The 15,749-nt window shown below is 44.8% G+C and overlaps 1 protein-coding gene across 4 annotated transcripts in view; it reads left to right on the forward strand.

Annotated features, from left to right (window-relative positions):
• Positions 1 to 15,749, forward strand: part of TOX (thymocyte selection associated high mobility group box) — a 273,829-nt gene that overhangs the window by 203,177 nt on the left and 54,903 nt on the right. For 3 of the 4 annotated variants that reach the window (XM_074943074.1, XM_074943077.1, XM_074943076.1), the window contains exon 4: positions 15,045 to 15,323. The exons of the other annotated variant lie outside the window; for it this stretch is intronic. In XM_074943074.1, the coding sequence (XP_074799175.1) occupies positions 15,045 to 15,323 (279 nt within the window). The remainder of the gene's footprint in view (positions 1 to 15,044; positions 15,324 to 15,749) is intronic. 4 annotated transcript variants of the gene reach the window in all.

The raw sequence follows: 15,749 nt of genomic DNA on the forward strand, positions 1-15,749 counted from the left end.
TTGTCAAGCCTGACCTTAAAAACTTCTAAGGAAGGAGATTCTACCACCTCCCTAGGTAACGCATTCCAGTGTTTCACCACCCTCCTAGTGAAAAAGTTTTTCCTAATATCCAACCTAAACCTCCCCCACTGCAACTTGAGACCATTACTCCTTGTCCTGTCATCTTCTACCACTGAGAATAGTCTAGAACCATCCTCTTTGGAACCACCTCTCAGGTAGTTGAAAGCAGCTATCAAATCCCCCCTCATTCTTCTCTTCTGCAGACTAAACAATCCCAGTTCCCTCAGCCTCTCCTCATAAGTCATGTGTTCCAGACCCCTAATCATTTTTGTTGCCCTTCGCTGGACTCTCTCCAATTTATCCACATCCTTCTTGTAGTGTGGAGCCCAAAACTGGACACAGTACTCCAGATGAGGCCTCACCAATGTTGAATAGAGGGGAACGATCACGTCCCTCGATCTGCTCGCTATGCCCCTACTTATACATCCCAAAATGCCATTGGCCTTCTTGGCAACAAGGGCACACTGCTGACTCATATCCAGCTTCTCGTCCACTGTAACCCCTAGGTCCTTTTCCGCAGAACTGCTGCCTAGCCATTCGGTCCCAAGTCTGTAGTTGTGCATTGGGTTCTTCCGTCCTAAGTGCAGGACCCTGCACTTATCCTTATTGAACCTCATCAGGTTTCTTTTGGCCCAATCCTCCAATTTGTCTAGGTCCCTCTGTATCTTATCTCTGCCCTCCAACGTATCTACCACTCCTCCCAGTTTAGTATCATCCGCAAATTTGCTAAGAGTGCAATCCACACCATCCTCCAGATCATTTATGAAGATATTGAACAAAACCAGCCCCAGGACCGACCCCTGGGGCACTCCACTTGACACCGGCTGCCAACTAGACATGGAGCCATTGATCACTACCCGTTGAGCCCGACAATCTAGCCAACTTTCTATCCACCTTATAGTACATTCACCCAGCCCATACTTCTTTAACTTGCTGACAAGAATACTGTGGGAGACCGTGTCAAAAGCTTTGCTAAAGTCAAGAAACAATACATCCACTGCTTTCCCTTCATCCACAGAATCAGTAATCTCATCATAGAAGGCGATTAGATTAGTCAGGCATGACCTTCCCTTGGTGAATCCATGCTGACTGTTCCTGATCACTTTACTCTCGTGTAAGCGCTTCAGGATTGATTCCTTGAGGACCTGCTCCATGATTTTTCCGGGGACTGAGGTGAGGCTGACTGGCCTGTAGTTCCCAGGATCCTCCTCCTTCCCTTTTTTAAAGATTGGCACTACATTAGCCTTTTTCCAGTCATCTGGGACTTCCCCCGTTCGCCACGAGTTTTCAAAGATTTCTGCCTGAACTGGGCATTTCCATACTTAAACATGTTTGGATCTCTCTTAAATTTGGATTTCTGGGGTGTACAATTGTGGTATTTTGGATAATTACAAAACACATGAGATGTTTTTACCTTACATTATTGATATGTTCTCTGAAGTTCATCTCCATCTCGTTTTTGCCAGTTCTTTCAATTTTATCATGAGTCTTGTGAGATTTTCTGGTTTTCTTAAACCCTCAGCTTCTGGAGTGATATATATTTATGTGAGAATCTCAATGTTCATGGCCTGAAAAATCTGTGGGTGCCAAGCCATAACAATTAACATGTCTTTGTGTCTTGCATGAAAAGCCAGGCTTATATCAGAAAACCAATGTTATATATCAGATCCAGGAATGGTTTGATGGATCCTGTCCCAGTCATTGCTTACATAAGAATATCAGGATAATATACCCAGATGGTCTCCCAGTTAGACATTTCCATGTTGGGGTCAAATTGGGTGTGTTCACGTTCATTTTAAAGTCATGGGAGGAAGGATAATGTGGTCTTTAAGGCAGCTGACTTATATTTTCTCCAGTTGGTTAGGGCAAGTAATTAGAAGTATATTTTCAGCCAGCATGAAACTGTATTTCTCAGTTTTTGTGCCTACTTTGCACCTATGGCATGAATTTTAGGTGCAAACCTCAGTAGTTGCATCTCTGACTACCTTATTTGAACTTGCAATCAGGTACTTACAGGTGCAGCTACTCACATTTGTTCCTATAATTGAAATGCAAGCACAAAAATGCAGATGATGTGTCCCAGTTTCCTCATCTGTAAAACAAGAATAAGAATACTTAGCTACCTTATGGGAATGTTGTATGGATAAATACATGAATATTTGTGAAGCATGATGAGCTCCTTGGGTGGAAAGTGATATAGAAATGCCAAGTACCATCATTATTAGATCATCAGAGAGTTCATTGAGGATGTCAAATAAGGACTATCCTTATTTTCTGTAACATCCAAATTTCTAATATTCTGAAATCTTAAACTTTGTTCTCCAAGTTGAAATTTAGCCATCAGATTGCCTTACCTCAGTATCTTATTCAGCAAAGAGTGTTCAGCAACATAGCCCTCTGCAGCCTGCATACTGAATGTGAGTCCAAGACAGATTGACTTTGGTGAATTTTGTAAATCTTTATTTGGAAGAAACCTAAGGAACATGAGTTTCTGTTTTCAAAGTAGCCTACGGTTGTGTTAGATATACATATAATGCTTACAAAGAATGTGGGGTGTTCTTTCTGCACAATTATTACTGTCTATACAGAGCCATAGTCTTTCAGGTAAGAGGCCACTGTCCCTGCCCCAAGGAGCAAAGTGCACATATAGAGCTTCCATAGATAAATACGGATAACTCAGTGGAACTCTACCAAGTAACAGTATATTGAGCCAGTAGTGATATTTTGACTTTTTTTAGGGTTAAAGATCTGGGCCCATTCCTGGGTCTAAGGCATTTTCTTCCAGCCAATGGAAAAGTCTTTCAGGAGTGTGACATCAGAAAGTGACTGCAACTTCTTTTTGTATTGTAGACAGCAAACCGGGGCAAAACTGGCCAGAATGGGCACATGACTGGGGCAGCCCTGGGAATGCACTGATTCAGTGTATCCACTCTGTGACTTCTGTGGTGGGGCTTCAAATAGCCCAGACTGCAATCTGCAGCTGCATTCCCCTGGTAGAACCATCCAGCCTTTTACTCTGCCCTTTTCAGACAACATCACTTGTCTTCTCTTGCGAGGCCCAGGGGAACAGCTGGTGAAGGGAAGAGTAATTTCCACCAGCATGGGCTTGGTTTTTGAGCACCCAGCACAAGGGGACCACAATCCTGATTTGGGCCTTTCGGCATGACTGCAATATAGATTGAGCTGTTCAGAACATTTAGGTCAAGTCCCTGCTCTGTAATGAAAAACTGCTCTGAATCAGGCAGAGTAGGGGTTTGAACCTGGGTCTCCCACATCCTAGGCCAGTATCCAGTCTGACACCTGCACATGTAGACACATACCTTCCTTGGGTTTTGTTTTCATTCCAATACTTTACAAAAACAAATTTCAAAACCTTGAAAGTTGCTGCAGAATAGAATTGTGGCCCTTTGGTCAGCTCTGAATATAAATATTTGCTACTGCTTTTGCTACTTGGTTGCATTTAACTGCATACCTGTAAGGAATTTCAGGTGGGTCTGAGTACGTTGCATTGCTTAGAAAGCTTAAACTTTCCCATCAGTAGTCTAGAAAAGTGACATTCTCTACTGTTCATATCTGTTGTGAATTGCTTTCCATAGAGTAGTTTCATGATTATTTTAAATTAGTTTTAATGTGGTTAGGTGCCTGCTTTTATCAAAATCCAAGTATACAGAATGCATTTATGGAGAAGCTGCTCTCATCTCCATGGATGGTCCCATTGTATCCACTGTGGAGTGTGTGAGGATTTGGGAAGCCCATGCAGGAAGTGGCAAGGGTGAGTGGGAGACAGGACAGAGGCAATGCCAAGAGATCCACAGCTACATAGAGTCTCCTGTCTGTATCCCCACTTTCCTGCAGAGGGGATGCATTAGGGCCACAGCCTTGGGAGCCTTCTCTCCAGGCATCTACCCTCCACCCATTGTACTGTCTCAGGCTGGGCAGTGGTTTGAGGGTTTATTCCTTAGGGCTTGTCCTTACTACTGGCTAAATCGGCATGGCAGCGGCATTGATTTAGTGGGTCTCGTGAAGACACAATAAGTCGATGGCAGAGCACTCTCCTGTCGACTTCAGTACTCCTCCTCCTTGAGAGGCAGAAGCTAAGTAGATGGGAGAGTGTTGCCCATTGATATAGTGCGATGTAGACACTGCTGTAAGTCTATCTAAGCTACATCAACTTCAGTTATATAATTTGTGTAACTTAACTAGCGTATCTTAGATCGACTTACCTCGTTAGTGTAAACCAGGCCTTAGTGTCTAAATAGGTATACAAATGCAAACTAAGGCTATGTCTACACTACGAAATTAGATCGAATTTATAAAAGTCGATTTTTTATAAATCGATTTTATACAATCGATTGTGTGTGTCCCCCACTTAAGACCATTAAGTCGGCAGAGTGCGTCCACAGTACTGAGGCTAGCTTCGACTTCTGGAGCGTTGGACTGTGGGTAGCTATCCCACAGTTCCCGCAGTCTCCGTTGCCCATTGGAATTCTGGGTTGAGATTCCAATGCCTGATGGGGCAAAAAACATTGTCGCGGGTGGTTCTGGGTACATGTCCTCAGGTCCCCTCCTCTCCCTCCCTTCCGTGAAAGCAACAGCAGAGAATCGTTTCGCGCCTTTTTTCCTGGATTGTCTGTGCAGACGCCAAAGCACGGCAAGCATGGAGCCCGCTCAGCTCACCATCAACATACATCGCCTGGGTGCTGGCAGACTTGGGACTGCATTGCTACACAGCAGCAGCTCATTGCCTTGTGGCAGCAGCTGGTGCATTACGACTGGTAGCCATTCTCGTTGTCTCCTGGGTGCTCTTGGCCAGCCTCGGTGAGGTCGGTCGGGGCGCCTGGGCAGACATGGGTGCTCCTGGCAGACCTCGGTGAGATCTGTCAGGGACGCCTGGACATAAATGGGAGTGACTCAGGTCATTCTCTTCTTTAAGTTTTGTCTCTTGGAGATTCAGTCCTGCCTGGAATATTGGCAGAGGGACAGCTCAGTGGTTTGAGCATTGGCTTGTTAAACCCAGGGTAGTGAGTTCAGTCCCTGAGGGGGCCATTCTGCCTCAGGCTGCTCTCCCAGTCAGCAGCACCGTGAGCACCCAGGAGACGATGACAGCTAGCAGTCGTACTGCACCGTCTGCTGCCAGCCTACCCCTTGTTCCCCCCTCCGTGAAAGCAGTGGCCAACAATTGTTTCACACCTTTTTCCATGCGGGCACCATACTGCTGTCAGCATCGTCATCCACCCACTGCTTCCGCTGCCACTCTGCTCTCCTGCAGATGCCATACCACGGCAAGCATGGAGCCCGCTCAGATCACCATGGCAGTTATGACTGTTCTAAACACCACAAACATTATCCAGCAGTATATGCAGAACCAGAACCTGCAAAATCAGGCGAGTAGGCGACAGCAGCGCGGTGAGGAGACTGATGAGGACATGGACACAGACTTCTCTCAAAGTATGGGCCCTGGCAATATGGACATGATGGTGGTAATGGGGCAGGTTCATGCTGTGGAACGCCGATTCTGGGCCCAGGAAACAAGCACAGACTGGTGGGACCGCATAGTGTTGCAGGTCTGGGACGATTCCCAATGGCTGTGCAACTTTCGCATGCGTAAGGGCACTTTCATGGAACTTTGTGACTTGCTTTTCCCTGCCCTGAAGTGCCAGAATATCAAGATGAGAGCAGCCCTCACAGTTCACAAGCGAATGGCGATAGCCCTGTGGAAGCTTGCAATGCCAGATAGCTACTGGTCAGTCGGGAATCAATTTGGAGTGGGCAAATCTACTGTGAGGGGCTGCTGTGATCCAAGTAGCCAACGCAATCACTGAGCTTCTGCTACCAAGGGTAGTGACTCTGGGAAATGTGCAGGTCATAGTGGATGGCTTTGCTGCAATGGGATTCCCTAACTGTGGTGGGGCGATAGACGGAACCCATCTCCCTATCTTGGCACCGGAGCACCAAGGCAGCGAGTACATAAACCAAAAGGGGTACTTTTCAATGGTGTTGCAAGCGCTGGTGGATCACAAGGGGCATTTCACCAACATCAACGTGGGATGACTGGGAAAGGTACATGACCCTCGCATCTTCAGGAATTCTGGTCTGTTTCAACAGCTGCAGCAAGGGACTTTCTTCCCAGACCAGAAAATAACAACTGGGGATGTTGAAATGCCTATATGTATCCTTGGGGACCCAGCCTACCCCTTAATGCCATGGCTCATGAAGCCATACACAGGCAGCCTGGACAATAGTCAGGAGCTGTTCAACTACAGGCGGAGCAAGTGCAGAATGGTGGTAGAATGTGCATTTGGACATTTAAAAGTGCGCTGGCGCAGTTTACTGAGTCGTTTAGACCTCAGCGAAACCAATATTCCCACTGTTATTACTGCTTGCTGTGCGCTCCACAATCTCTGTGCGAGTAAGGGGGAGACATTTATGGCAGGGTGGGAGGTTGAGGCAAATCGCCTGGCTGCTGATTACGCACAGCCAGACACCAGGGCAGTTAGAAGAGCACAGGAGGGCACGGCACACATCAGAGAAGCTTTGAAAACCAGTTTCATGACTGGCCAGGTTACGGTGTGAAAGTTCTGTTTGTTTCTCCTTGATGAAACCCCGCCACCTTGGTTCACTCTACTTCCCTGTAAGCCAACCGCCATCCCCTCCTCCCTTCGATCACCGCTTGCAGAGGCAATAAAGTCATTGTTGCTTCACATTCATGCATTCTTTATTCAGTCATCACACAAATAGGGGGATAACTGCCAAGGTAGCCCGGGAGGGGTGGAGGAGGAGGGAAGGACAAGGCCACACTGCACTTTCAAACTTATTGAATGCCAGCTTTCAGTTGCTCAGGCAGTCCTCTGGGGTGGAGTGGTTGGGTGCCCGGAGGGCCCCCCCCCCGCGTTCTTGGGAGTCTGGGTGAGGAGACTGTGGAACTTGGAGAGGAGGGCGGTTGGTTACACAGGGGCTGTAGCGCAGGTCTGTGCTCATGCTGCTTTTCCTGCTTTTCCTGGCCATATGCCAGCGCATATCAGTTTGATCCTCCAGTAGCCTCAACACTGACTCCTGCCTTCTGTCAGCAAGCTGACTCCACCTATCATCTCCAACCCGCCACCTGTCCTCACGTTCATATTGTGCTTTCCTGGACTCTGACATTGCTTGCCTCCACGCATTCTGCTAGGCTCTTTCAGTGTGGGAGGACTGCATGAGCTCAGAGAACATTTCATCGCGAGTGCTTTATTTTCACCTTCTAATCTTCACTAGCCTCTGGGACAGAGATAATAGGAGGAACATTGAAACATTTGCAGCTGTGGGAGGGAAAAAAAGGGAGAGTAGTAGTTAAAAAGACACATTTTAGAGAACAATGGGTAGACTCTTTCAGGGTGAACCTTGCTGTTAACATTACATAGCACATGTGCATTCGGTACAAGGTCACATTTAGCCTCTTATATTGAGGGTCTCCCGGTTTGGTGTGAGAGATCACACATGCAGGGCCGGCAGGCAACAGAATTCGGCTTGCAGGCAGCCGTGGTAAGCCACAGTCTTTTGGCTTCTTTAACCTTCATAACATGTGGGAATGGTTTCAAACAGCAGTGCCCTCATTTCCCCTACCAAGCAGCCATTAGGTTGGCCATTTAAAATGGGTTGGCAATTTAAAAGGAGGGGCTGTGGTCTTCAGGTTAATGTGCAGCACAAACCCAGCTAACCCCCCACACACACACCCAATTCTCTGGGATGATGGCTTCACCTCTACCCCCACCACGTGGTTAACAGCGGGGAAGATTTCTGTTCAGCCACAGGCAAACAGCCCAGCAGGAACGGCCACCTCTGAATGTCCCCTTAATAAAATTACACTATTTCAACCAGGTGACCATGAATTATATCACTCTCCTGAGGGTAACACAGAGAGATAAAGAACGGATGTTGTTTGAATGCCAGCAAACACCGGGACTGTACGCTGCAATGCTTTGTTCTGCAATAACTCCAGACTACATGCTACTGGCCTGGCGTGGTAAAGTGTCCTACCATGGAGGATGGAATAAGGCTGCCCTCTCCAGAAACCTTCTGCAAAGGCTTTGGGAGTACATCCAGGAGAGCTTTATGCAGATTTCCTGGAGGATTTCCGCTCCATCCCCAGACACATTAACAGACTTTTCCAGTAGCTGTACTGACCGCAAATTAATCATTAAACACGCTTGTTTTTAAGCCATGTATTTTATTTACAAAGGTACACTCACCAGAGGTCCCTTCTCTGCCTTGCAGGTCCAGGAGCCTGCCTTGGGTGGGTTTGGGGGGTACTGGCTCCAGGTCCAGGGTGAGAAACAGTTCCTGGCTCTCGGGGAAAATGGTTTCTCTGCTTGCTTGCTGTGCGCTATCTTCAACCTCCTCCTCCTCATCCCCTTCCTCATCCCCAAAAAGCACATCCCTGTTGTGTGATAATCCATTGATGGAGTCAAAGCACAGGGGTGGGGTAGTGGTGGCTGCAGCCCCTAGAATGTCATGCAGCTCATCATAGAAGCGGCATGTCTGGGGCTCTGAACTGGAGCGGCCATTTGCCTCTCTGGTTTTTTGCTATGCTTGCCTGAGCTCCTTCATTTTCACGTGGCACTGCTGCGGGTCCCTGTTATAGCCTCTGTCCTTCATGCCCTTGGAGATTTTTTCAAATGTTTGGGCATTTCGTCTTTTGGAATGGAGTTCTGATAGCACGGATTCGTCTTCCCATACAGCGATCAGATCCAGTACCTCCTGTTCAGTCCATGCTGAAGCTCTTTTGCAATTCTGGGACTCCATCATGGTCACCTGCTGATGAGATCTGCACTCATCTGAAGCTTGCCATGCTGGCCAAACAGGAAATGAGACTCAAAAGTTCACGGGCCTTTTCCTGTCTACCTGGCCAGTGCATCTGAGTTGAGAGCGCTATCCAGAGCAGTCACAATGGAGCACTCTGGGATAGCTCCCGGAGGCCAGTACCGTCGAATTGCGACCACACTACCCCAAATTCGACCCGGCAAGGTTGATTTCAGCGCTAATCCCCTCATCGGGGGAGGAGTACAGAAATCGATTTTAAGATCCCTTTAAGTTGAAGTAAATGGCTTCGTCTTGTGGACGGGTACAGGGTTAAATCCATCTAATGCTGCTAAATCGATCTACGCTCGTAGTGTAGACCAGGGGTAAGAAGGCATTCTTCATGTTTCTTACTCATATTTCTGCAAAGAGAAAAGGAATACTTGTGGCACCTTAGATAAATTTGTTAGTCTCTAAGGTGCCACAAGTACTCCTTTTCTTTTTGCGGATACAGACTAACACGGCTGCTACTCTGAAACATTTCTGCAAAGGTAAGTGAAATACTGTAGCTGTTGTTAATGGAGGTTTTAAAAATTCACAGGAAAAGTTGATTGCATCTGAAATCCAAAACATTATAGGATGTCAATAGCTCTTGCTATGTGCAGATTGTATAACGAGGTGTTAATAACCAGAGAGACAAGGTGGGTGAGGTAATGTCTTTGTTGGTGGAAGAGATAAGCCTTTGAGGTACAAAGAACTCTTCTTCAGGTCTGGGAAAGGTAGTCAGTATGTCACAGCAAATACAAGGTGTAACAGATTGTTAAGCAAAAAGAAAAGGAGTACTTGTGGCACCTTAGAGACTAACCAATTTATTTGAGCATGAGCTTTCGTGAGCTACAGCTCACTTCATCGGATGCATACTGTGGAAATTGCAGAAGACATTATTATATACACAGACACCATGAAACAATACCTCCTCCCACCCCACTCTCCTGCTGGTAATAGCTTATCTAAAGTGATCATCAAGTTGGGCCATTTCCAGCACAAATCCAGGTTTTCTCACCCTCCGCCCCTTCACAGACAAACTCACTCTCTTGCTGGTAATAGCCCATCCAAAGTGACCACTCTCTTCACAATGTGTACGATAATCAAGGTGGGCCATTTCCTGCAGAAATCCAGGTTCTCTCACCCCCTCACCCCCCTCCAAAAACCACACACACAAACTCACTCTCCTGCTGGTAATAGCCTATCCAAAGTGACCACTCTCCTTACAACCTGCATGAAAATCAAGGTGGGCCATTTCCAGCACAAATCCAGGTTTTCTCCCCCCCGCCCCCCCCACACACACAAACTCACTCTCCTGCTGGCAATAGCTCATCCAAACTGACCACTCTCCCCACAATGTGCATGACAATCAAGGTGGGCCACTTCCAGCATAAATCCAAGTTTAACCAGAAGGCCGGGGGTGGGGGGGTAGGAAAAAACAAGGGGAAATAGGCTACCTTGCATAATGACTTAGCCACTCCCAGTCTCTATTTAAGCCTAAATTAATAGTATCCAATTTGCAAATGAATTCAAATTCAGCAGTTTCTCGCTGGATTCTGGATTTGAAGTTTTTTTTTTGTAAGATAGCCACGTTCATGTCTCTGATTGCGTGACCAGAGAGATTGAAGTGTTCTCCGACTGATTTATGAATGTTATAATTCTTGACATCTGATGTGTGTCCATTTATTCTTTTACGTAGAGACTGTCCAGTTTGACCAATGTACATGGCAGAGGGGCATTGCTGGCACATGATGGCATATATCACATTGGTGGATGTGCAGGTGAACGAGCCTCTGATAGTGTGGCTGATGTTATTAGGCCCTGTGATCGTGTCCCCTGAATAGATATGTGGGCACAGTTGGCAACGGGCTTTGTTGCAAGGATAGGTTCCTGGGTTAGTGGTTCTGTTGTGTGGTATGTGGTTGTTGGTGAGTATTCGCTTCAGGTTGGGGGGCTGTCTGTAGGCAAGGACTGGCCTGTCTCCCAAGATTTGTGAGAGAGTTGGGTCATCCTTCAGGATAGGTTGTAGATCCTTAATAATGCGTTGGAGGGGTTTTAGTTGGGGGCTGAAGGTGACGGCTAGTGGCGTTCTGTTATTTTCTTTGTTAGGCCTGTCCTGTAGTAGGTGACTTCTGGGAACTCTTCTGGCTCTATCAATCTGTTTCTTCACTTCTGCAGGTGGGTATTGTAGTTGTAAGAATGCTTGATAGAGATCTTGTAGGTGTTTGTCTCTGTCTGAGGGGTTGGAGCAAATGCGGTTGTATCGCAGAGCTTGGCTGTAGACGATGGATCCTGTGGTGTGGTCAGGGTGAAAGCTGGAGGCATGTAGGTAGGAATAGCGGTCAGTAGGTTTCCGGTATAGGGTGGTGTCTATGTGACCATTGTTTATTAGCACTGTAGTGTCCAGGAAATGGATCTCTTGTGTGGACTGGACCAGGCTGAGGTTGATGGTGGGATGGAAATTGTTGAAATCATGGTGGAATTCCTCAAGGGCTTCTTTTCCATGGGTCCAGATGATGAAGATGTCATCAATATAGCGCAAGTAGAGTAGGGGCGTTAGGGGACGAGAGCTGAGGAAGCGTTGTTCTAAATCAGCCATAAAAATGTTGGCATACTGTGGGGCCATGCGGGTACCCATAGCAGTGCCGCTGATCTGAAGGTATACATTGTCCCCAAATGTAAAATAGTTATGGGTAAGGACAAAGTCACAAAGTTCAGCCACCAGGTTAGCCGTGACATTATCGGGGATAGTGTTCTTGACGGCTTGTAGTCCATCTTTGTGTGGAATGTTGTTGTAGAGGGCTTCTATATCCATAGTGGCCAGGATGGTGTTATCAGGAAGATCACCGATGGATTGTAGTTTCCTCAGGAAGTCAGTGGTGTCTCGAAGGTAGCTGGGAGTGCTGGTAGTGTAGGGCCTGAGGAGGGAGTCTACATAGCTAGACAAACCTGCTGTCAGGGTGCCAATGCCTGAGATGATGGGGTGCCCAGGATTTCCAGGTTTATGGATCTTGGGTAGTAGATAGAATATCCCAGGTCGGGGTTCCAGGGGTGTGTCTGTGCGGATTTGATCTTGTGCTTTTTCAGGAAGTTTCTTGAGCAAATGCTGTAGTTGCTTTTGGTAACTCTCAGTTAAGCATAATGAGTTAACACATGTTGCAAGAGACCATTCAAGATGTAGTGGGCAATTAACACCTCTGCAATCGTAGGATAAAGGAAGGTTAGCTGGTTAGAGGTTGTTGTAATAAGCCATAAATCCAGTGTCTTTACCAAATCCATGATTTTTAGTGTCTGGGAAAGTTATTAATTTAAGCTCCTAGGCTCATCTTTTGAAGGTGTTGTGGAGGTTTCCTTTGAGGATGAGAACTGATAGGTCAGGAATTGAGTGTTCGCTTTGTGAAACGTGTTCACCCATGGGTGATCTGGGTTTTTTTTGTCTTTCATCATTTTTCTGTGTGAGTTCATTCAAGAGTGTAATGATTGCCTGGTTTCACCCATATAAATGTTGTTGGGGTATTTGATGTACACCACATGTTGTGATAGCCAAATGTAAGACCCATGAATCTTGAAGGGTGTTGTGGGGCATGTTGATCCTTGTAGCAGTGGAGCTGTATCTGCAGGTTTTGCATCTGTTGTTTTGGCAGGATCTAGTGCCACTTTGAGTTGGTTTGTCCTGGTCTTTGGGAAGCTTGCTTCTGATGATCAGTGTGGCAAGACTGGGAGGTTTTAACAACCAATCAGTTTTGATAGCCAATGATATGTTGTCAGTTAGCAAATACATTTTAGGTAAAAATAAACAACATGATATTATTACTCAGTTTGTGTCCGTCTTTCACTGAGGCATATACTTGCATGGTCATTTGAAACATTAACAAAAATACTTGTTTAGGTTTTTTTAATAGTGCATTTTACAATAGTTAGAGTATTTCTAATGAAAAATTGACTTATTTTGCCTTTACAGCCTCCTTTAATATCTGAAGTCAAAAGGGTCTATTTTTAGCACTTATCTGTAGTTTCCTTAGATTGTCTGAGAGGTACCCAAAAAAACAGTGTACAAAGGAGTAGTGTAAGCTCTATTCACAGTTTAACTCCAGCAGTGTTTCTCAGTGGCCCTGGGGATCACACTCAACAATGTTCAGTGTCAAAAGATGACAGACAGGGGTAAATGGAAGGGTTTTAGAGATACCTCACTTTCCCTTGTTCTTGCTGCAACTGGCAAACTTCCAAGCCTTGCCTGCTAACACCACATAAAGCAGCAGCTGGTGAGTAACATTAGCAAATAAGGCCTCAGGGCTACCCATGTTCCAGTTCTCCATTCACCAACTGCTATTCAGTGAAACAGCTGGATCAGAAGAGATACAGCCAAGAAGTAGTTACTGTTTTATGTGTACAACTGTTTTGATATAGATTGTCTGCTAGAGGCAGAGATAATGATAGCTTTCAAGGCTAATATGTTTGACTAGGAGGGAAGCTGGTATTTGTAAAAAGGGAGCAGAAAGTCAGTAACAATCTTTAAAAATATAAATGTTTTCAAGATTCAAGTTCTCAGTTGATGCTGTGCACTGTTTTTTTTCCAATGGGTTAGTTATTGAATGAACTTGAATTATGGGTATTGACAAACCTTTTGTATTCCAGAGATATTAATTCATAAAGCAGTACCAAGACTGTATTAAGAGAGGTTGTACTGTCAAAATCTACTTCAGATATCTTTTAGGACAACAAATGAATTTAAAATAGCAAGTATTCTCGATTCCAGGATATTTATTGGCATGATTCTCTCTCTAAAAAATACACCAAATCAATCCACAAGCCTATAAATAACCTTTTGAAAAATCACTTATTCTGTCCATAATGTAAAAATAGCAACGATCATACTTGGGGTTTTGTTCCCAGTTCAATTCTAATTTCTTGTTGTAAAAGGATCTCACAGACTGGTATGGCTACCCGGAGAGAGAGAGAATGCACATACACACACAAGTGCATGGGTGGGGGGGAAGACAGAGGTGGGTTATAAATCTAAAGTAAAAATCATGAGTGACATGCTACAAAAGGCTATCCATAAAATAACTATGGTTATATTAGTAGATTGGACTGTTATCACTTTTTCCCTAGCGCAATGATACTAGTACATTGGTAATTTTTGTTAAATTCCACCAGATATATACGTCATGCTTTAATGATACAGACTAAGATAACTATATCCATTTCATTTTCAGCTTTGAATTGCCACTTCAACTTTAAATCACTCCCCAAAACATCTAACTGTAGAAACTGAGCTACTCTCTCTGTAGTTGTCTTATCTCAAGCTATGAGTTTGAGTACATTGGATAAGCATTATGGGATATCCTTTATAGTATCCGTGTATAGTACATTTGACCTCTGGATAAGTAAAGAGCTTCATCCTCCAATGCTTTTCATTCTAATCCTTGCAGAGACTGAATTCATTGCTTGAATTAAAAATGAGTCTCATTAATGCTAAAAAGCAGTGACCCAAATAGTAAAATGGATAAATTTGTCAACCTTGCAGCTTTAGCGTTTCAGGTTCATATATGACTGTTGCAGCAAATCAGTTCATTAGTCAATTAATCCACCTATTGATAGAGCCCTAAGTCTGTTTTCTGAATCTTAAAAATTAACATGTCTTGGGCAGTTCTAGGCAAGGTAAAACTGGACTTAGTACTAGAAGTTCAACTCCCTAGAACTTTCATCAAATATAGATCTAGATCTAAACTTGGCAGCTCAACTTCATCTCCATAAGATGGACAAGAACCCTCTTGAACTTTGATTCAAGATTCTGACATCTCTGTTTTGTATTATTATATTTCTTAAACTCACTTTTGACAGTTCCAAGGGACAGTTAACAAAGGGCCATATTCTTCAGTCCCTATGCAGGAAAAACTCTCCGTAAAGTCAAAGGGAGCTTTGCCTGTCCAAGGGCTGAAAAGAGCCTGCATGATTTAGCCCATAATAAACACTGTTCTGCAAAAGTTGGCTGTATAGTTATTCTGTGTATTCCTTACACCTCATACGTTTGAATTAAATATTCCCAGTTCTCTTAAATATGAAATAACCTGTAGATCAGCAGGGATTCCTTTTAAGGCCAAAGGGAACTTGGACATGATGGCATGATGATGGAAAATTATTGCTTTCCAATTTTCCTTTTGTAGATGCAAGATTTACGGAATGCAGAAGGAGCTCAATATAGTTCCCACCCTCAGATGGCAGCCATGAGACCAAGGGTTCAACCTGCAGAAATTAGGCAGCCAGGAATGATGCAGCATGGTCAGCTGACTACCATTAACCAATCGCAGCTCAGTGCTCAGCTTGGTTTGAATATGGGTGGAAACAATGTTCCCCATAACTCTCCATCTCCACCTGGAAGCAAGTCTGCAACTCCCTCACCATCCAGTTCAGTCCATGAAGATGAAGGGGATGATACCTCTAAGGTATGGTTAGGCACTAGAAATAACAAATGGTGGCTGTTTTTAGGACTAGCTAAATGAATCAGTCTCTCTAAGTGTTATTTGGCATATGTGTACCTTAATTATGAAGGCTATAATTTATAAATTGCTGTCATCCAAATGAGACGTGTCAGTGAGGTACATACTGTAGCATGTGGTATTTTTACAACAAGCATAAGGGGGCTAACTGATGTGAATAAAGGATTGGCTTTTACCTTAAACCTATCTTCTAGTCTCCAATCAGCGCTGAAAGCAACACGAGTGAACAACATCACACTTCTCTGAATGAGGAAAATGGAAGGTCTGCATAGTGAACTAAAGAATAAAGGAGAATATTTCTTACAGGAGTTTAATATAAAAATTGAATTTTTTCTCATGTATACAAAGTGCGTTTGTTCCAGGTCAAGGCTC

The sequence above is a fragment of the Natator depressus genome, chromosome 2, assembly GCF_965152275.1.
Source record: "Natator depressus isolate rNatDep1 chromosome 2, rNatDep2.hap1, whole genome shotgun sequence".
NCBI lineage: Eukaryota > Metazoa > Chordata > Testudines > Cheloniidae > Natator > Natator depressus.